The 21,975-nt window shown below is 41.6% G+C and overlaps 4 protein-coding genes across 14 annotated transcripts in view; 2 read left to right on the plus strand and 2 right to left on the minus strand.

Moving 5' to 3' along the window:
* The window catches only part of wnk4a (WNK lysine deficient protein kinase 4a), a 44,937-nt gene extending 33,819 nt beyond the window's left edge, over window positions 1-11,118 (plus strand). For 2 of the 5 annotated variants that reach the window (XM_032501994.1, XM_032501996.1), the window contains exons 14-21: window positions 2,077-2,155; window positions 2,416-2,520; window positions 3,802-4,646; window positions 5,302-5,389; window positions 6,596-7,190; window positions 8,050-8,255; window positions 8,347-8,441; window positions 8,552-11,118. In XM_032501994.1, the coding sequence (XP_032357885.1) occupies window positions 2,077-2,155; window positions 2,416-2,520; window positions 3,802-4,646; window positions 5,302-5,389; window positions 6,596-7,190; window positions 8,050-8,255; window positions 8,347-8,441; window positions 8,552-8,554 (2,016 nt within the window). In that variant the 3' untranslated portion in view covers window positions 8,555-11,118. Of the gene's footprint in view, window positions 1-2,076; window positions 2,156-2,415; window positions 2,521-3,801; window positions 4,647-5,301; window positions 5,390-5,762; window positions 5,831-6,595; window positions 7,191-8,049; window positions 8,256-8,346; window positions 8,442-8,551 lie in introns of those variants that run through there. The other 3 variants (XM_032501995.1, XM_032501997.1, XM_032501998.1) reach the window with 3 other exon arrangements.
* On the minus strand, window positions 10,413-12,988 carry coa3a (cytochrome C oxidase assembly factor 3a). The gene is made up of 2 exons (XM_032502004.1): window positions 12,627-12,988; window positions 10,413-11,794 (listed from the first exon to the last, which is right to left on the minus strand). Exons 1-2 carry the CDS (start codon window positions 12,820-12,822, stop codon window positions 11,691-11,693), a joined length of 300 nt encoding a protein of 99 aa, XP_032357895.1. The 5' UTR covers window positions 12,823-12,988; the 3' UTR covers window positions 10,413-11,690.
* cntd1 (cyclin N-terminal domain containing 1) lies at window positions 12,364-16,654 on the plus strand. Of its 3 annotated transcripts, none has more exons than XM_032502002.1 (7): window positions 12,364-12,438; window positions 14,490-14,565; window positions 14,678-14,849; window positions 14,938-15,100; window positions 15,227-15,371; window positions 16,050-16,146; window positions 16,360-16,654. In XM_032502002.1, the coding sequence occupies exons 2-7, from the start codon at window positions 14,504-14,506 to the stop codon at window positions 16,495-16,497; spliced, it is 777 nt and encodes a 258-aa protein (XP_032357893.1). In that variant the 5' UTR covers window positions 12,364-12,438; window positions 14,490-14,503; the 3' UTR covers window positions 16,498-16,654. The 3 variants fall into 3 exon arrangements, with proteins under 3 accessions (XP_032357893.1, XP_032357890.1, XP_032357892.1); XM_032501999.1 differs by lacking the exon at window positions 12,364-12,438 and adding an exon at window positions 13,004-13,441 and having other exon boundaries at window positions 16,360-16,653; XM_032502001.1 differs by lacking the exon at window positions 12,364-12,438 and adding an exon at window positions 13,492-13,631.
* A 71-nt stretch (window positions 16,655-16,725) lies between these two features.
* On the minus strand, window positions 16,726-20,940 carry LOC116671072 (E3 ubiquitin-protein ligase MARCH7). Of its 5 annotated transcripts, none has more exons than XR_004327185.1 (7): window positions 20,919-20,940; window positions 19,512-19,683; window positions 18,228-19,391; window positions 17,801-17,965; window positions 17,575-17,681; window positions 17,396-17,467; window positions 16,726-16,909 (listed from the first exon to the last, which is right to left on the minus strand). XR_004327185.1 is itself a non-coding variant. In XM_032502003.1 (4 exons), exons 1-3 carry the CDS (start codon window positions 18,572-18,574, stop codon window positions 17,651-17,653), a joined length of 543 nt encoding a protein of 180 aa, XP_032357894.1. In that variant the 5' UTR covers window positions 18,575-18,597; the 3' UTR covers window positions 16,726-16,909; window positions 17,575-17,650. The 5 variants fall into 5 exon arrangements, 1 of the variants encoding a protein (XP_032357894.1); XR_004327183.1 differs by lacking the exon at window positions 20,919-20,940 and adding an exon at window positions 20,810-20,872; XR_004327182.1 differs by lacking the exon at window positions 20,919-20,940 and adding an exon at window positions 19,855-19,958.
* Between the last annotated feature and the right edge of the window lie 1,035 nt (window positions 20,941-21,975).

Raw genomic sequence — 21,975 nt, forward strand, 5'->3', positions numbered from 1 at the left:
CCATAAATATGGTGCAAATGGACAGCTGTAGAGTAGTGCTACATTCCTACATTGGGAATAAAATAACCTCAGTAGAGTGCTTTCTTCACTGTCCATAATCCCTCTTGAGACTTGCGCTAAAAGATACAAGGCTAAGTGTTTCAAAAACCCACTGAGGTAGTTCTTTCATTTAGAACACGATGTTATCAAAAGCAATCTCGTCATAAATCCCTATGATTTGTGGAAACATACCCCGTGCCTCATTTTTTTCACTTTTATTTGTTCCCCAAACCACAAATCCTTTCCAGTGCCTACACAATAATGAACTTTCCAGCATATCTGCCCACATTGAATGGGTAACATAATATATGTTTGGCTTTATTAAGCCTTTCTGAATTGAGATTCTGTGAAACTGTCAAATGAGGACTTCAAGGAATTCAACAAAAAGAGTTGTTTGGAGCCGTGTCATCCAGTACAAGATACAGCATGTCCGTTTAAAGTTTATACTGTGTGTTCCACTCTGTAGATCCCACCGAACAAAATCTTCTTGTGCACTAAAATGATCTAAGATGTTCATAAATAATGAAGAAAAGGATAATGTAGGACAAGTAAGAGCAGTAAACCTTTACCGCCAACTATCTTACTTGTTCCGACCCGTTGGCGACAGAATTACCCTGAACTGCTGTGTACAAATCTTTCCCGGCTCCACTCCAGGACCAGATTAAAAACACTACATGGACCACATCCCCCAAGACTCATTATGGCTGCTTTCCCCGTCACTGTCCAGCCAAAAAACCAGACCAAGCTAGTCGAGTTAGAGAGAAACCCACAAGCCCAGAGAATCATCTATCTGTCTCTGTTCTGGCTGTTGTAACTCTGAGGTAGGGCACTATTCTCAGAGTTTTGGTAAGATACCCTGTGTACAGGAAAGCCATGCTTATTTAGCTGTTGCTTGTTTCCTCTACCCACCACTTAAAGAACAAGACTAATAGTCGGCAGCCATACTAGCACCTCTGTGAGGCTCGACTTGGGCCCAGCAGTGCTTTGAGCTACGTGTTAACATACTGATATAAAGCAGGTGTACTGTCATCACCGAAGACATGAGGATTCATCATCTAGAAGCTGGGGGTGTGGCCTTGGCCAACTGCCACTTTGCTCGTTTGAAAGCCATGATGTCTCTCTCTTCAATGGGTGGACCAAATTCTCTGGGCGGACAATGCATAGAAAGGGGATGTAACCTTATGACCTCATAAGGAGCAAGATCCCCCTAGCCACTGGGGGACCATAGGCAGGCTGGGGTAACGCATATTAATGTTAAAAAACCTCATGAAGTGAAATTTTCCTGCCATGGGACCTTTAAGATATTTTATAGATCAACCTCTCTATCCCTGTGGCTAAAACAAATCAGCAGAATCTTTTAGTTTCAGAGCCAGATTACAGCAGCAATTTGCCCAGATTATGAAGGTTAAATGACTTTACATAAAATGATCTGGTTACTAACATGATTTATGGGAACAGCTCCTTCACAAACTAACAATACATCCTTTAAGACCGTCTTAGTATTAACTTTATTATCCAATTAATAAATACTGTACTAAGTAGTGGCATCTATATCATCTGAAGTCTGAGGCCTCTATTGTTTTTGTTCCTTGTTTGAGCGAAATTTAATGGAGTTCACTTGTTAATGTAAATTCATGAGGGGTTACTAAAAAAAACAGTAAAACCATTTAACTTCTGTGCTTTTGAGGAAGCTTTGTTTGACAAAATTACCCAACACACTGTACATCACCTGGGTATGTTAGCAGGAAAACCTGCATTATTACCCTAGGATTTGGATTTGAAGCTTGACCCAAAATAGGGACTCAAATTTATTATCTATTAAATCGCAGCCTCTTCTGCATCGATTTTGTCGATTCCTGTTTTTGACATCTGTGTCTCAGAAGCCCCCCGATTATATGAAAGTGAAATATGTAGTTCTGTTTTCAAAGACATTTTTTGTATGCTGCATCAGGCATGATAGATGTAGTACAAATACTACCGTAGTATCACATTAATACAAGATGGAGATTGAGTTTTATCAAACGTGCTCTCTTACAGCCTAACCTGCATACCCAGCCTCGACCACACTCCTATTCTCTGCCTGGTAAGTCTCTCGACTGGTCTGATGAATTTACAGGTAATCCACCCATTTAAAGGATAATTTCATGCTTGAGTTGATTAAATATGTTCGAAATGAAGCAAATGAATGTTCGCCATTTTTGTCATGTCATGTACGTCTAAAAAATGAGTAACATTAAGTGTGTGTTAACTGCATTAAGGACTGTCTTTCTCACAGCCTGTCAAAATAACTTGCATTCATTCGTTGCTTTATTTTTAACTGTTCATGGTCATTGTGTGTGTGCATGGTCAACCACTCATGCATGTATCTTTGCGTAGGGGTTTGTGGCTCTACCCCGTGCCCCAATGAAGACGTCTTCAGTCCAGACATTACTTCACCTGTGCGACCTCTACTACGCTCACAGTCTTTCCACAACGCCCCAGGTAAATAGCCCTCTCTGGTCCCTACGTGAAGAGGGCCAGCATTGTTTACTGTTTCAGCACACTGAAATTTTTTTACAGTCCTTTGGCAAAGAATAAGTCAAAGCAAAGCTCAGCTACCTCATAAATCCCACCTCCCCTTCTCAGGGCCCGTTCTTGTATTGTTCAGACATTCGCATGGCGCCATCCGCCATCCCTACACCTCAAAGCCTTCGTCTGTGTCTGCTTTGCAGCAGGGCCTCTTGGGTAATTACCTCACTTGAAGGGCACTTTTTAGCTTGGGAGCTGTGAATGCTGTCGCTGTACAGCATGAGCTTTTCTTCAGTGCTGCAATAGTCAGCAACATCTGTTTGCCAGCACAAACTCCTACAGATTCCAAGAAAGCCTCCTCCCCCTTAAAGTCTCGTTCCCCACAGGAGGGGCATTTGAAGTCAATTAAAGAACACATATCCTCCATACGTCCCCTGTATCTGAACACTCATCTCCTCATGTCCTGTGTCCCCTCTCTGCTTGACTTCCACTGCATGGTCACTTGCGCAATGCTTTTTGGCCACCCACCACCCTAAAAGAGTGTTGCCTAACCTGTGTTTCTGTCAGCATGGAAAAAGTAAAGGCTGGTTTGCATCATCAGTAACAGGAGGTGTGGTTTATAACTGTGGAGCCATTGTTGAGGTAAATGTTAAATCAATAGATGGGGCTAGGATATTGGCATCCTCAACTATTCCCCGAGGAGTGACATAGAAATCCTGACTACTTTAATCTTACAATCAGACCCCAAAGAAAGTTGCGTACACAATACACACACGTGTGTTCAATTTAAACTCCTCAAAAATGTCCTGCGTAAAAGCCTTGCTCTCTCCATTGATGCTGAATCCCTCACAGCCATGTAAGCCCGATGTGCAACTGCTCCGGCTTTACGAATGCAATTATAGTCGGATACTGCTTTAAACAAAACGCTTTTGTTCATCATGGAAACCCATCATTTGAAAATATGGGAAAGATTTATGGTCCACATGGCGTATGTCTTGGCAAGGGGCTGCAGGTAGAATTAGACTGACTAAACCCTGAGCAGAGAGAAGAAGAATGAGTGATCTAACTTGTTTATCTGGATCAATTCTGCCCAATACTTAACTTTTATACTAATATAAAAGTTAAATTAAAGAAAAACAAACATTTTACTTTTTGTACTTCCGTACTTTTTCTAGCACAGTTTGTACCCAAGATAACTGACTTCAAATTAAAACATATCTTAACAAATAATCATTTTTAATCTTTGTTTTTCAGGTTCTCCCCTCCCTTTTCAGCACCACCACAACCCTGCGTCCCTCCTACCACACCACCAGCACTACTACTTGTCCTTCATGGGCCATAGTCCCTTCCCATTCCCATACCCAGGCTCTTCGGGTTCCCCCGAACCGGGCATCCATCCTCCACTCACACGTGTAGCTAGTAACCCCTCCTTCCCCACTGTATCCTCACCAGCCCCCGGTTCCCCAATTGTTCAGAATGAGACCCCAAGCCCTTGCAGCAATGATGGTGCCGCCGTGTCTCCACCTGCCCCTCAGCATCCCAACATGTGGCCATCCCACACGCAGCCCTTGTTTTCCTTAGCTAATGTCATTTCCATGGCCATGAGCATGGCCCAGTCTTTCATCCCTCCGGCAGGCATGCCCACCCAGGGGATGCCCTCCTATCCAGGCTACCACCCCCAGCTACCTACTCACATGGCCCCACAGTCAGGTTACCCCTCCATCTACCCACAGCGGTACCAGACTTCAGCAGTAGAGGTGCCTTACCCCACAGCGCAGAGCATCTACTATAGCCCTGATACGCTTCTAATGGAAGAAGGCGGTTTTCCTCAGAGCAGTTATCCTAGCTGGATGCATCCTGTTTCTCCACCTTCTATGCCTTCCACTCCTCCACTGGTTCCTCAGGAGCCTTTACAGCAGGTTGGACTATCCAGTCCCCCCAGCTATCATCACAGCCTGACCCAGGAGGACAGTCTCCACAATTATGTGGCCTCATACTCAGCACAGGTTCCAGTCCAGGCTGAACCCAAATCAGAAGTCTCCAGTTCAAATTCCATGTCAGATCTGTCCTCATCACCCTCAGAGAGCCCAGGAAGCACTGTGAGTCACCTTCTGCCACTTTTTACTCAATGTTTTACTCGGTTAAGATTACTTTAAAATGATGTTGTGTGCATGCAAATTAATGCTGAGATTATTAGTCCATTAATTGATTAGTTAACTGACATAAAATGAATCATCAAATTTAATAATTGATTAATAATTACAGTTGTTTTTCAGGCCAAAATGCCAAATATTTATCTATTCCAGCTGCTAAAATGTGGGGATTTGCTCTTTTCCTCTATTTTAAATGATTGTAAATAGAATATCCTTGGGTTTTGAACTGTTGGTAGGACAAGCTATTTATAGATGCCAACTTGGGCTATTTATTTGATGAATTCATTAAAAACAACTCGGGATACACCTATCCACCTTTTCTATTCCAATACCTCAACTCTAACTGCCGATACCAATTAGCAATCCATTATGAGTTTTCAGTTTTCCCTTTATCCAAAATCTGTGTACTGCACTGTGTCCAACTCATTCAATTCAAGCTAGTATTAGGCCAGGGATTTCCGTGTCACTAAAACCAAGTTTGTAATGACTGATAACTGATACGCAGAATTATAGAAAGACTTTGAATACGGATCGGTCACGTCTGGTCAATACCCAATCGGCTGTAGCTATAATACTAACAATGTTTGTTCTTCCTGTCCAGTTATCATCCTTCAGCACTGCATTGCAACCCACCATACCTGAGATGAAAACCAGAACCACAACACCAAAAGCCTCTTCCACTGAATCTGGTAAGAAATACCAGTAATTCTGTGCATGTTTTTCTCATGTTCCTGCAACAGTTTTTCCTCCGTTCCTGGATCATAAACACCTAATGTGTTGTACGTTAGTAGCCAGGGTGCTGGGGGGATTACATATACAGACTGATTTTGATGTTTTCACCCCAAACAAATTCACACACACTCACACATGCTTGTGTATACACACAAATGCTACAAAATGCCATAGCTAAAAATCACAAGTTTTTCTCCCCTGCTCCTTTTTATGATGTATTAGGTCAAAGTACAGTCCGACATCTCCGTTACTGCCAATTTTCCGTATGATTTTTTTTTTGGTTCTCTCTCTCTATTCCTCTCTATCCTTGGTAATATTATCACCCATTAGCGGTGCCTCAGGAGCCATTGCGTAACGTTGAGTCTGGATGTAGTGTTCCATTCAAAACTAACACAAACGTAGGTGTACTTCTGCCCACTGGCAATGGCCAATCAGCGAGCAGCCGCACTCGTTACAGGCCTCTCCTCCCGTATCCATGCCTGTCAGTGTTTATACTCTACTCAGAAGCCCACAGTCAACAGAGTCTCTCTGTTTCAGGGGGCGCAGACCCAAACACTTTCTGTGTTCATTGTAAGAAGGACACTTAGTGGGGAAACTGGGGTACTGCAGGATTTAAAACCCTGTGAGTACATGCATTGACTCAAACTGTTTGCATCACTTGTATGTGAAAACAGATAAACAACTTCATCACAATTATCAGGTATTATCACTGCCATGCATCAAGCCTCTATAGACGACATCCTCCCATCAGTGGAAGATTAGAAAATAAGACACAGTGAAAAGACAGTGATACCAATACCCCCATGATTCAATTTGACTCAAACCCTGATAGTCAAGAAAGAGCTTTGTTCAGAGGACCAGTCAGCTCTGATCAGGTTGTAGAACAATCACTACTGTTTAGCCAGTGATTGGTTGTCTCTCATATAAATTGGCTGTCCAGATGTCCCAACTTCTTATTGGACACTAGAAGTAAGTATAGAGGGTACTACAACTTACTAGAATTACCAATATAATGTGTTTAAAAAAAGGAAAAAAAAAGAAATTGTAAATTTAGATACTTAATTAGGTTTATTTAAACATTTTTATCTTAAAGGAACTAAGTCAAGGTTAGAAAACAACAAGTGTAGAGCATTTAGATTAACACCTTCCCTTCTATATTACAGAAGTCATGTCTGCACCAGTGACTGTTGGGAGATTCCAGGTGACACCCAGTATGCACATCCCTGGACCCTCTGTGCCAGTAGGTGCTGTACCTGCTGCACCGCAGCCAGCGGACAGCGGCAGCACCCTGTCAGAGAGCAGCACAGAGGAGCAGGGGGAGTCTGAGACGAGCCTTGCCACCTCCCTCACCATGTCCCCCCCACTACCACATCCCCACAGAGGGTCGACGGGGGTCGTCCAGGACGTTGACGGGCTGGTGGGATGGGCTGGGAGCAAGGAGCAGCAAGTCAGAGAAGAAGAGGATGAGGAAGAAGAGGAAGAGGTTATTGGGGAACGACTGAGGACGAGGAAAAGGAGTCGGAGGAGAGCGCACAGCCTGAGCCTGATGGGAACGTCCGCGGACAGCGGGCTCTCAGTGACGGCTGCTGAAATGGAGGGGAGGCTGTGGGACGGAGCGCCCGACAGCCCGCAGTACAGCAATGCCCTTCACCATCTATGGACGATGACTTATAACCGCAATACTCCCTATATAAGCAGCGATGACTCCGACAGTGATGACGCAGAGATGCTGTTAGAGCTTCAGGAACTCAGAGAGAAGTGAGTGACATACAGTAGGTGCTACAGTATATTAACAGAAAACAGAGGGCTTTTAAAATTGAAAAGAGGGGGAAAAAGGAAAAATATTCTCAAAGTTTTCACTTGGGCTCTAACACTCACATAGACATCAAACACTTTGTGAAATAATTTTCATGATCTTTGGTAAAACTTTGGACTTCATGTTTTGGTGTAACATAAGATTTAAGTCAAAGATTTGACATCATGAAGCCAACAGGAATGTTCTACTCAGGCTTAACGCTGGAAGTTTAAGGTAAATTCTTCAATTTTAAAACTGAACAACTCTCCTGTATGAACATAAATTTCCATCCAAAGGTTTTCATCAGAATATGAGGCGTTATGAGGCCTATCAATTAATTTTGCCAGGCTGACACAAACAACTATTGCATTATTGAATCCTCTGTTGATTTTCTTTTAAATTAAGTTTGCTAAATGCCAAAATATATTGATAAATGTTTATCACAATTCACCAGAGCCCAAGATTGCTGCTTGTTTGGTCCAACGAATAGTCCAAATCCCGAAGATAATCCAATTATAAATACATCACACAGAGAAAAGCAACAAATCCTTACATTTAAGAATACATTTGTAGAATCATTTTTCTGTAAATTGACTAATTCATTAATCCAAACATTGCTTCACCACTACCATTTCAAATGAATTCAAGTAAAATAAAATAAAAAAAAGGTTTAGCCTGTCATCAAAACATATTTGAGGTCTTAATTTCCTTAAATCCACATGCCTTCCAAGATTTGTTTGGACTACCTGTATCCCTGACTTCCCCAGGCAACAGAAGAGAGCCTTCAACCACTTAAATGTATTACTCTTTGTCCCTTGTCAGACATCTAAAAGAGGTGCAGGCCCTGCAGGCCGCCCAGAAGAGAGAGATTGAGGAGCTCTATTTGAAGATGGGGAAGGTTCCCCCCCCGGGCATTGTCTCTCCTGCTGCTATGCTGTCCAGCCGTCAGCGCCGCCTGTCCAAGGGGAGCGCCTTCCCCTCGTCCCGCAGGAACAGCCTGCAGCGCTTGGACATGTTGCCGATCCCAGGTAAGCAAGACCATCCCCGCATTTATTGCCTGGAAATTATATGACAACCTTATGTGTGATTGGGTTATAAAACACGTGTTTGTTTTGTTAGGGATCATAAGGAGAAACTCCCTTGGAGGCAGCAGCAGCAGCTCCCAGGATAAACAAGGCAAAGGGGTCACCTTTGCCACGGACATTAGTAGAAAAGTGAGTGAATATTGTATTTACAAACTTCATATGACAATTATTTACTCGTTGAGTTTTAAAAAAATACATTGTTCTTACTTTATGTATTTGTTTTCTTTTCATTTTCCTAGTAAGAAACTCTCAGCCAAGCATGCTGTATATCTGGACTACCTCATCTGAAGTGTAACTGCAGTGGTCAAACCCGTCCTGTGAGCGGATCGCTTTAACACTTTACACTGGCACACCGATCAGCAAACTGCTTCCCTCTGCCAGTGGTCATTTACCTCAACGTACATATGTATATATCAATTTTCATCAATAAAGCTGGATTTACACAGGAACTGTAACATCCAGCTTTCAGCCCTCCGTCAGATCTGGTGAATTTGTTGCTTTTGTAAATAAGAATTAACGGTTCAAAATGAATCAACTTTTGTCCAGGCAGCCACGGTACTCTGCTAAACAGGTTCCTTTAGCTGTTTTTTTTTTTCTGAGCAAGCTTGTTAGCATTGACGCAGTCATAGCGATGGTACAAAGTGCCGCACAGTCGCGGTCTTTTGAGCTCCGGTGGCACTTTACTATGACGTTGAACCAGAATGGAGATACTGTTCCTGTTTTCTGATTTACTGCCGTTCATTTATCTGAGCACAGTAATGTGAACCACAGCGAAGATCTGACATATTTACTGACCGTTGTTGCACACAAACAACAAAATTTGGGGATAATCTTGCAATTTATTTGCTGCAGTTTAATGTTTCAGCACCTGCTGACTGCACAGTGAATACACTCACGTTATTGCCTTCCAGGGGCTGACCAGAACAGTCTAGATGCATTGCAGTTTTATTTATTCAAGAACATATTTTTTTTGTAGTACTAGTTTCTTTAGTGATTGGATGACCTACATTCTCTAGACTCAGCCCTGAAAAGTAACTGCAGTCCTGACATTTTTCATGTAGGGAAAAAAAATTTTCATTGTATAGAGGTACAATAAGGTGATATCATTTCTATCAATGCATACATATGAAGATGTTAAAGGTGCATTATAAGTTCCTGCATGGTTTCAGCGCAATTTAATTTTTGTCTCAAATCGTAGGCATCTCTCCCTGATTCGCTAGCTGCCTGCCTCCTGAATACACTGAAAAAGCCCGATCTCGGGAGACAACACAGGGCTCATAAACTTCAAATACTAGATGCACAGGCTGTGCACCAAAATACAACAAACCACACCAGCCAATCACTGACAAGATAGTTGGGGAGGGGTGGGGGTTAGTGACAGGTAAGTCAGTTAAGGCTGTTTTATGGTTTAGTGGAGGCTACACGCAGAGCTTTCACCGTAGCCTATGTAAGCGGCCTGATGTTTGTACTTGTGCGCTGGTGTGTGCGGTGAGTGGGTGATAGAGCGAGGGAGAAGTGATTAGCTTTGGACACAGTGAGAGAGACAATGTGTCTCCTCTGTTCTTTCTGACCACGGTGGGAAATCTGTAGCAGAAAAAGTTAAACCTCTCCTTGATTTCATGTTTATGGAGAAGGAGAACCAGGAAATGAGTCGGGGGGGAAATGCGACGCTACCATGCCACGTCCGAGCAACGTGCATCGTTGCGACGTGTAGTTTTTCCAGAGGTGCACGTCAGGCTACAGTGTACGGTCCGGCGTAGACGCAGAGGGGTCTGCGGGAGTGTGGGGGGGGGGTACGCCGTCGATTCTACGCACAACCATAAAACGGCCTTTAGTCATGACAGTTGCAGAAACATGGGGGGAGGGGCGAGTTTGTTCTGTTTTGTTTTGAATTTAACATCAACAGAAGCGACCATACAGGATCTCATAGTGCACCTGTAACGCTTCAGAAATGTTGCCATGTAGCTACAAAAAAAAAAGAAAATCAGTTTTTCCAAAGTATTAACTGGGAAATGGTTTGGTTAAATGTGCAGAAGACTTTAACAAAGACATCACACATCAATGTTCAAATACTATAGCTGGTTTATATTAAAAAGATTTTTGCATTGATTAGTTTTGAAAAATCCACTTAGGTTTTAGACTACTGGCTCTTTCCTGTTGATTGTACATGTGTATAAAGTGTAAGTGCATTTATAGATCATGTTTACAAGTTGAAAGGAAACATGCCTGCAACCTTTATTTTTGCTCAGGCAAAAAAAAAAAAAAAAAAATCACATTTGTTGCTTGTTGCGTAGATCAACGACGTTGTGCACTTTAGTAACATCTTTTGTTCTCACTCATTAACACATTTGTGGATACAACTGTGTTCACTCAAGAGCCAAAATTTCCTGTCATTTATTCCATAAGGGAAGTAGAGAATATTCTCCAGTTTATGTTTGTTCACAGTAACGACGATCTACCCTTGCGCAGTTTTAAATAATTAGCACACTGTGGGAAATAGAGATATCAGTCCAAGCTGTGAATGTGTAGCTGATGCCTTATAAAATATTCACACTACACACACTGAATTTTCTGGCAGTGAAACTCCTTTAAAATTTTCCAAAGTTCATAATATATTCAAATAAGTTTTGTTTCACAATTTTGAATGTAAATATATAATTGTGTTGCTTTCTGAAGCTGCTGCTGTCCTGCCATGCTGAATCTGTGCCTTTCCCTTACAATGTCTTATTTTATATTTTTACTCAAGATTCAGTGGCTAGATCAGACTATCAAATATTGACAAAAATAAATGCAGTTGTAAATACCACGGCTTTTATGTCTTCTTTACTCTGTCTTTTTATCATGCATAAATAGTTAGACATGTTTGTTTAAAAAAAAAAAATCTAATACATTGTTTTTTGTTTTACACAAATGATCACTTTTTTGACATGAATGTGTTTCAACAGGTTAATCTGTGTGTCATTTCAGCAGTGTCACTGGCATTTCCTTGCTGTTAAAGGCCACTGTAGATTCAACATCATTAGGATTTGCCCCTTGAACATCACTTGATCAGGGCTGAAAACCTGTTAGCTAAGGATTTAAATTATTCTACAGTCTGGCCTGCTGAGTAGCATGTAAGGTCAGTGGATTAGTCCTTTCCATTGACAGGCAAACGTAATGGAGTGTCTTCACTCAAGACACTTCTAGTTATAAGTCAACAGCAGAAGCTCACAGTTAACCTTCACAATCAAGACAAAAACACATCCACCGCTTTCTCAACATGAAAAACAGCGGCCCGCCATTGAATATAAATCAGTGGAATCAGTGTCCACATAAGTCCCTTCTCAGACAGTTAAATGCAGGACAGACACGCAGTCCAAAAACGGGAACACACGCGTCTCAGTTGGCCCCGGTCTTTGGTCCCTGCAGTCTTGCACGCTTGGCCTCTTCATCGATTTCATCCATGATCTTCTCCTGGGAGACTGAGTAAAATGTGTAGCCGTCTGGTAAGGGAGCAAGTGGTCAAGGAAAACATTTGACAGCAAGAAGAAAAGTATTAAACATCACATCACAAAAAGAGTGATGCAGGCAGTTTGTCAGTCAGGTGTTTTGCAAATTGCTTGAAAACGGACAGGATTTAGCGGTCTGTGTGAAGACCTTAACTTTGTCATTATTCATGATTAAAAACACCAAAAATTCATTCCTTTTTTTGGAAAATCTTATGCACTCAGTTGCCAGATTATTAGGTACACCTAGCTAAAACTAACGTCTAATTCAACCTTCCTGCAATAGTTCCTAAGTCAATGAAGGTCATAATGTTCAATTTTGTTTACACTGTCAAAACAAAAGTGTTCATTCATTTCTATGGTCATTTGAGGTTTCTAATATTTAGTCTACCCTCATTTATATAAATTGTGTAGATGTGGAAGCCCACCTGACGTTTCCTGACAAACGCGTGCTTCAAAGTGTATGAGACTCCAGAAAAAAAAAATGAATGAGTATCTTTCGATATTTCAGTTTGAACAAGACAACTGGGCATTGACTGGGACAGCTAGATGTTATCTTAAGTTTGCAACATCTGCTATCACAAATACCAACCGACGCATAGGGGAACAGGTTGATGTAACACCAGGAAGCAATCAGGCATGTATTGTATACTTTACATCATTAATACATTATAACTTCATATACTAGCCATTCAAATAATTGTAACAGTTTTAAACTCAACATGCGGAAACACGCTACCGCTGGTTGTGTCATCTAACCTGAGTAACTTTAGCATGCTAAGCTAACGTTACACAGTTCACCTTGTGTTGGTGCGCTTGGCAAGGATACAAATTCCCATAACGATTGCTCCAATGGCAAGGCCCGTCACAACGTTTCGTGTCCGCAGCTTCTGGGTTTTCTTCTTCCACTGTTCGAGCTCTACATGTCGGATGAACTGCATCTGTTCACGAGAAAGACCCTCTTTAATCGGGTCTATCCTGGTCGCAACACGAGCACCGGGCTCCTTCGGCGTCTGGTCGGCCATGTCTGCGGTCAGTGAGGTTTGCAAGGGCTGTTTCACAACAGTTCCACGAGCGGCTGTTCTTCAGATGATCTACGGCGAGCTGGAGGCGTCCATGGACACGGTGAGTAGACCATCAGCATGTTACGAGATCTGCGCTGAGCGTCACCACGCACTATGCACTATGGGATGTTGCGAACATAAAACTGTGCAACATCCAAATGAGCCCCAACGGCAGCTATGGTTCCTACCTTTGGTTCCTACTAGGAGACGTTGGATGGTTCTAGCGTAAAAAAACGAGGGAACATCGCCATCTTTTGGAGAAGATTAAGACACGATTTATTTATTTTGGTTTTCCAATTGATTTGATTTTTAAAACAGATTTCCTAATTATAGACTTCGTTGTTTGTAAATGTAGCTAGACGTAACGCTAGCTAACGTTTGTGCTTTAAAGACAACCGTTACTCAGTGTAAATGGCGAAACGTTTCTTTTGTGCACCAAGCCCAAGTATAAGTTTCAAGTTTCGAGAAGCCTCTTTTGACCTACTCACAGATTGTCTTGTCAATCTCAACAAGAGAAACAAAGATAACCTGAACAGTTTATCCAAATGTAGCGGAAACTTCAAAGATAAAAGATTAATGGGTAAGTAACGTTAACGTTACCATAGAGACCTAACGACCAGTTTACAATTTCTGTAATTAATGTTATTTTAATCAGACATATTACCCGTTTTAAATGCGAATCATTCCAAACGTCAGATTTTCAACTGGGTTTAATTTATGCCGTTTTTTGGAGAAACAATGCATTTTTTCTTCTTCTTTTTTTTACCGAGGTAAATTAACATTATCTGTTAAATTCAATTTCTCTATATGGTCCATCCAGGGGACTTAAGCCATCTATTGTGTTATGTGCAATTTAGATTTTCTTAAATTTCGCGCAGCTGTGACTATTAGTATGACCTCCAAATTGCAATTACACTATACAAACGAGTTTTTTGTAGACCTACAGTACTGTATGTAAACTGTAATTATTGAAAATAGGCGGCAGACCAGGTGCAGACTCATTCTGTAGTAATGCTTAATAACTTTGTCAGCCGTTGAGATTGACTAACCTGTACAGGACTATACTTCACCGTACACTGTCATCATTCTGAAGTCTTTCATACACCTGGAATTGTGAGCCCTGTTATTATGGAGGCCAATTTTTAATAAAAAGTCCTCCAGGTAGCACAGTCTCCCTGAGGCCAGCAGCACCTTAGCAGACAAACCCTGCCAGTTCGGAGGAGCAGATGGAAAGAAGTGGTACTTCTAATGAACATCCATATGCTTCTTTGTAGTTCACATAACATCTAAATACATTTATGGAAGATACTTTGTTTCTGTCTGTTTCTTTAACATCTTTCTCAGAACCGTAACCTGCTGAACTCACAGAATTTTACTCATTTAGGAAAATATTTTTAAAGGAACACGCCACCGTTTGTTGAAATAGGGATTATCACAGTCTCCCCTGCAGATAGGTGGGCCAATGCATTTTTTGCCTCAGTGCATGCATTGTTTTAGTCCGGTGCAACACTGGCAGCACCACCACTAGTTAGCTTAGCGTAGTGAATGGAATCCATTCTGATTTCACAATAAATAGCAAGATTTTTCTGTTTTGTTCTGTGTTCTCCTGCCTCTCTCTCTTTACTTAGAACCCATCTTCCTGATGACTAAAGAACTAAGACTTGATCCCCTGGCAGGATACCATGCCGTCGAATTACTTCAAAGGTAAGAAGGAGCTTGCTTTGACCCGCCACACCCCTTATTATATTTGTTCAGCCCATAGAAATTAAATGTGGTTATATGGTTTAGCCTCTATGTGAATAATTATCTCCTCCAGGTTTATGGTCAAGCACCTCACAGATTTGTTGAGCACACCCACACCTCAAGGTGCAGCGGCTGATCAACCAGAAAGTTATGAGGATGCTGTGTTTGACAAGCTCAAAGAGAAATTCCCCCTTATCGTCTTCTCCTGTGTGCAACTTGCAAGCAAACTCTTTTTACACAGTCAAGTAAGTTCTGCGATGCTTACGATTACTAACTTTCAGTACCCTGTGATTAGAAACAAAACAAATCTATGATTCTTCAAACATGTTCTAGATTATCGACAACAACACTGCTGTACGCTTTCTGCATTCAGTGGGCCACAGTGTTTCCAAGCAGACGGTCCTGGAATCAGAGCTGATGGTTTTAAAAGGGCTTGAATACAGACTAAATGCTCCTAACCCACTGACATATGTGGAAATCCTTCTGGATGTGCTTGGTAGGATATATTTAAACAACTTATGAAAAGTATTGGGATGTAATAAAAGTCTGTGGTTATAATCAAAAAAGTCATATCCATTGAGCAGCTGTACTGACTTTAAGAGAGTTGACTGAACTTTCATAGGACACAATGAGCCATCCATCCCTGTGGAGCAACTGTATGAACTGTGCCACCATGTTCTCCAGTACGTCAGCCTACAGAGGACTGCCATCTACGACTCCTTGTTAGAGACCACCACTCAGTGTGTCAACCCACCCAGAGAACAGAGGTATTACATTTCTCTTTAAGCCACATTCTCTGAATATTTGGTACAGGTGCTTACTGTCATGGTAGAGTGGAAAAGCTGCAGGACTAGCAGAGTAAAACTACGACCAGCTGAGAACTGTCTGTTCTCAACGCAGCTATTATAGAAATTAATACGGTATGGCAGTAGGTATTATAACTGATTTCCTGTCCACTTAGAGGCAGCAGAAACAAGCTGTGAACAACACACTGACTCCTTTTCAGGTGAAATGGTGAACTTTGCAAAAGGTTGCCAAAAAGTCTAAAATCTACTCTCCTTTTAGCTCTGTTGTGGTTTCCACTGACTCCCGAGGGAAACGTCTGGCTCTTTAGCTACTAAATGCTCCACTATGTCCACCCGCTAGTGACTGACTTTGTCCGTCTGCCATTTGGTGCTGGGCCGGGAGTGAACAGAGGCTTTTTAGAGATTTTTAGCTCAAAGCAGCTGTCTGCTCTAGCCTAAAGCAACGCTATATGAGCGGTGAGATTACACCAAAACAATGAAATACGTTATAAAGCTGTAGAAACCTGCCCGAGACGGGTGACAACTCTGTGGGTTCCTCGATACCAGGGCCTGCTTTTTTTTGTTAAGCGTAGTCATTGGATCCATTGTTAACATAACAATATTGATTGTAGAGGCTTTACTATTGCCCTCTTTAAACAGAGAGAAGTTTGTGACAGTGACTGAAGACTGCATGCTTCTTGGTGTTGGTGTCATCGCCGTGGCTACATTCATCCTCTGTGTCAGGAAACTGGAACAGGTAAAACACTTATTTCAAAAGTAAGAAAAATGTAATTAATTTCACAATATTATCTGTTTTCAGTGTTTAAAATGTCAAAATTGTGGACGTTATATGCAGCCATATCAAAGCATATCAAGTCATCTACCTCATTAAAGTGACTAATGTTAGTATGTACCTAACAGTCCACACAAACTGTCTGGTTGATGTAGCCTTACTTTGAATGCATTGCAGGTTGTGGGAGAACTGAGCCACATCACAGGAATCTCAGCGAGAAGCATCGGCGATTTTGCTAATGTGACGTTGATGCACATTGTTAAAACCGGTTCCCCTGTATCACCAACTTCAGTCTCAATAACACTCATTCACTGAATCCTGCTTTATACTTTCAGTGTTATGTTGTGCATTATGTTGGTGCAGAACATGGACTTAATCAGCTGATTGGGTTGAGACAAAGCAACATATGTGTACTGAAATATCTGATGTAATGAAAGAATAATTCACTTATAAATATTGTATTAAACAATATTTCAATCCTAATATACTGTACATCTCCACTGCTTTTACATTTCCTGTGCCACATTAATCTGCTCGATTGAATTAGATGCATAGTGGTTTATTGTAAAACGTGTGTGTTTAGTTCCACATCAGCAAAGATGTGGGAGAAAAAAAAGAGTACAGCTGAGGATCAAGTGTCAGATGTCTCTTGTGGTGACGGGTTCCTACTCCCTCTGATTCTTTGGAGTCTTCTCCTTAGGTTGGGAAGTAATGACCATATCGGAACCTGAGGACAGAATTAAAAAATCCCACTTGATAGTAAAAATGTCAGTTATGTGTTTTTCAGTGGCCGGGTCGGCTCAGTTGGTAGAGCAGACATTCATATATAGAGGTGTCGTCCTTGATGCAGCGGCTGCGGGTTTGACTCCGACCTGCGGCCCCTTGCTGCATGCCATTCCCCTTCTTTCTCCCCTTTTATGTTTTCATCTGTACTGTGGAATTAAAGACCTAAAATGCCCCAAAAATAATCTTAAAAAAACAACATTAATTTGGCAATTTGATCTAAATTGGGAAACACAAACAAATACTAAGATATTGTCATATTCATAACATTTTTCTCAAATCGATCATATGTTTTTTTATGAGGTCTGACACCTATTGTACTTATTTATCTACTATTATTCTTTTTGTAAGCTTCTGGTTGGGTCGTCCTACATCACACATTTTGTGCCATAGTATGTAGAATAAATAAGTAAAACAATTGTGTGCTTACGTGCACAGGTCTTGGCAGCATTACCATTCCTAACACATCATCGAGATTATACAGGTCAGGGTTGGCCACCATCTAAAAACAGGTGTGTGCCAGACAGAATTGTTTTAATGAATTACATTCATATTTCTATTTAAGCAGCAAGTTCATTTCATTTCTTGTTTTGTTCTGTCTCTGCTTACCTGTTGCAGATGTTCTCTGTAGTAATTGTCCAAGTGAAGTGTAACCGGGTCCAGTGTCAGCCTCCCTATACAAAGTTCACATGTTTTGACAGTATAGGGCCCTGACCCTGGAAAAATGGATACAGTACACATCAACCACCATCACTTAATATCCTAAATATGATCTGCCTTGCAGATCTTTCAGACTGTGGGGAATTCAACTTACCCCCAATAGCTATCTACTCACCTGACTTTTGTCCTAATCCATTTCTTCAGGCAGTTGAGGTGAACAAACGGCATACTGCCTGAACACAGGCACGGTGACATCAGTGGGCTGGTTGGTGAACTCTCGCCACTGTGGCAGATCCGACATGGCTCCCCTTCTTCCTCATCAGATGACTCATGTAACAACCTTAAAAAAAGACATGACACAATTCAAATTCAACAAGATTGTATACCCTAATCCTAACATACATCTGAATCAGGAGAACTTTTAATTCCATTTAATATAAGGAATATTATGCACGATAACTCAATTCCTCAACTGTACAATTAAATACTGTATCAGTTGCCAGTAAAGTCATAGCTAATCAGTGTGTAATAAAAAACCTTTGGATCTTGCAGAAAAAAATCTTGCAGATATTTATGTTTTTTAAAAAGTATCTTCTTATCACCTTTGTTTGGGTCTGCACACAGTCTCTTTGCTGCTCTTTTGGGCAGCAGTAGCTCCTTCCTGGGCTTCTTGACATTCCTGACTGGGTACTCGCTCTTTGATATCACTACACGTCGTTATTTCATCCACATCCAGATCATCTACCTGTCCAGAGGCTCTTAGACAGCAGGACTCATTAGAAGACTTTGATTTGAAGTCAGGGGTACAGTGGTGCTTCTCAGCAAGCCTAGCAGAACAGAAGCCGACAGAAGTCCTGCGTGAAGAGGCAATACTTGGCCAGCTGCTTTGAAACTCATGGAGATGTTGGTGTGTCCTCTGGGTGCTACTCACGTGGCCTACAAAACCCATATTGTAGGCGGCCGTGGCTCAGTGGTAGAGCGGTTGCCTGCCAATCGGAAAGTTGGCGGTTCAATCCCTGGCCCTGCAGTCCCACGTCGAAGTGTCCTTGGGCAAGACACTGAACCCCGAGTTGCCCCCGGTGCTGCGCATCGGAGTGTGAATGTGTGTGAGTGTTTATCTGATGAGCAGGTAGCACCTTGTACGCCAGTCCTGGCCACAATGTGTGAATGGTGAATGTTTCCTGTAGATGTAAAAGCGCTTTGAGTAGTCGTTAAGACTAGAAAAGCGCTATATAAATACAGCACATTTACATTGAGTTTGTGAATGGTAGATAACAGTGACGCCATGTTTGCTCCAGGAAAGGACCAACACGGTATCCATGATGACCAACAGGTGAAACTGTTGATGTGCTTAAATGTGAACGGGTGAGAAAAGCAGCTGAACGCTGAGCTTGACCGAGAAACTTGCCATGCCTCTCTAAATGTGCCCTGAAAGGAGCCTGAGGTAAAAGAGGTTATCATTTGCCTCTTGCTCTTCTTCAGATTCACTGTACAGTGAGCCTATATCACGTGTGGGAACATGTGGGACAGTGTGGGAACATGTGGGACAGTGTCAGTACTTGCCAGGAAGGAAAACGTAGTCTCAGCTTTGGGGTGTATGACATCCTCAACGGTTGTTTTGTTGAAAAGGTGTTTCATCTTACTGTTGCTCTTCAGGGTGTCTCGGCTTTGTGTTTGCTTGCTTGCTTGCCCATGGGTGGATCCTTTTAATCCTTCGTGTTTCACACGCTCAGACCTGTGATCGTTGAGATCCTTTGCAGGGAGTACTTTGTTGTATTGGAAAAATAATATGAAGGGGAAAACAAAGTTGTGTTACAATAGTAACTGGCCAGTTGTGTGCCGGACACACAACCAGCAGCAAAAATTTTATGTGAAAAAAAACTTACATCTGGATGCCAGGGGCTCCTTTTCTCCGTGGGGACTCTTTGAAGTCATTGCCAGCTCTGCAGACATGCTCTGGGTTCCACTGGAGATAGCCTGAAGGCAGGACTCTGAGTCTTTATTCAGTTGGCTCTCTGGTTCAGACGAAGCCCTTTTCCCAGCACTGCAGGGTGACGGCTGCTGGTGGCAAGCAAAGAGGGTTTGTGTGTAGAGTGTAAATCTGCATTACTTCAGAGGGGTACTGGATGCTGCTCTACTGAAACTGTGGTAAAATGCTGTGAATATAGCTGGTGTGATTTTCTAGTTCTTGTGGTACAAGTTGTTGTGGTTTGGAGTTTAAGTTGTCACCATTGAAGCCTTTGCAGACATACGCTGCAATAGTGTCAAAAAAGCCTGCACGGCTGGACTCTGTCGTTTCACCCCTATATCTACCCTCTCTCTATTACACCTTTGATCCTGACAGATTGAAAAATGAGACGTGGATGACAATGAAGAAGGGTGTTTGTTAAACGTTTTAGCAACTTTCAGTTTCCAGTGTCCTGTTGCTCCCAGTTTTGAGGTACAATGTTGAAAACACACAGTGTCTGGGACATAATTACAACATAACAGATGGCAGCTAGGTAGTGTGAAGAACAATTGCAGGCTCAGTTATGAAATAATACAGGAGGAAGCGAGACTGTAGCAAGCTGGAACACCTGTACCCACTGTCAGGCGTGCTGACTGGGTTGACAGGGTAACGTTACAACATCAGACTTGTACTTTCTATCCAGCTACAAGTTGAGGAAACTTTTTTCCCTTTTGTTTTTTTCCCCTGCAACTTTACATTTGTATTTACAATAAAAAAATTGACAAAAAACAGGTGTAATTTTTTTTTTCTTCAAAAAATGCAATCATACTAGCTAGTTCATTGTGTGGACAGGCCTATTCTTTTTTATTGGAGGAAATAGTGAATCTAGTTATTATTTTGGAAAATATGAGATTCATTCAAAACTGCCCAAAAATTATGTTTAAAAAAAAATAATAACAAAGGAAGCCAATCGATCTATAGCTACAATTAAATTAGTCTTTGGGATCTTGCATTCAAAAAGACAACTTTATCCAGCTTTATGTGCATACAAACGTTAGCTTAGCTAGCTAGCTAGTATTACAATATGACCCTTTTTGTGTGAAAATTAACATTTAATTGTAAACACTACGTTTTCCTGTACCAGCGTCATTAATTATATAAATAAGCAAACTTATTTAACTAATTTAACCAAGTTGACTCAATTTGCTAACTCGATACAAAGATGAAAGCACTTACAGGAACAGGACGAAGTGAAGTTGACCCCCCCCCCCCACTGGTTTTTGTTGTTGTTCAAATGACGCGTTACCATGGAGATTAGCGTCCCGTGCACGTCTTTATCCCTTACCGTTGACGCTCACCCATAAAGATGCAGATGTAGATGCATATAGCGCTAGTCTTGTCCAATATGTTGTTTTAGTGTTGTCGTTAGGTCTCTAACTGTCTATGGTTCGGTCCTGACCATAGACAGGTAAAGGTCTAGACTGAGGGAGTTTCCTTTTACATGGCGGACTTAACCAACCGAAGCAAATAGCAAATCTGCGCACTGTCGTTCCCTAGCAACGGTTGCCATGTTTCCTTTGCGGTTGAGGTTTTGTTGTTCATAAACTCTATAATAATAATAATAATAATAATAATAACGTCCTCGAAGTACTTAATTAACAAATGTCAAAGCTTTGTAAATTTATTCGCTTCATGTAAATAAAGTTTTACTAAAAGCATAGACTTAGCATTCTTTTCATTTTATTTCTGTTACTTTATACATTTCGTTGTATTTTATTTTAGATTTATTTTATACATTTATACATAGCCTACTTTTTGAATAATAATTATATTTAGTCAAAGTGTTTTGAGTTGTGTTAACATTTTATTAACATGGGAGTTGATTATGCTATCTTAATATACACAAGACTGAAAACTAATATTCTTGTTTTGGCATTTTACATGTTGGAACGCACCGTTAAATACTTTTTGTAAAACTTGCGTCTGGATCTCTGCTCCCTACGACCACGTATAAAAGCACAGCCTCCGTGATCATTCAGCATATAGCGATGTTTTATGCTATTGAGACAGAATTTAACATCGGAGTGGTTTAAAAGATACCAATAGCCCACATATAGCTGCGCCAGTCCAGAGGAGCCAGACAGCCAGTAGATTAGCAGAAGATCCGGTGCCAGGCTTCATTGAGTCTCTCTGGCTCCCTATGACTCTGCTGATCCGACCCACAATCTTGTGTTAGGCCCCATTAATCCCACCTCCCCGTGCAGTCTGTTAGTGGGAGTGGGTTGTACACTGACCTTTACTGTTTTCCTTCTTTATATTCCGACAGAGGGGGAAGTATTAGGGAAAGCAGAGGTAGAGAAAGCTCTGGCAGGTTTGATTCAATGTGGAAGCATTTCCAGAGG

This window comes from Etheostoma spectabile, chromosome 21, assembly GCF_008692095.1.
Source record: "Etheostoma spectabile isolate EspeVRDwgs_2016 chromosome 21, UIUC_Espe_1.0, whole genome shotgun sequence".
In the NCBI taxonomy this organism is placed as follows: domain Eukaryota; kingdom Metazoa; phylum Chordata; class Actinopteri; order Perciformes; family Percidae; genus Etheostoma; species Etheostoma spectabile.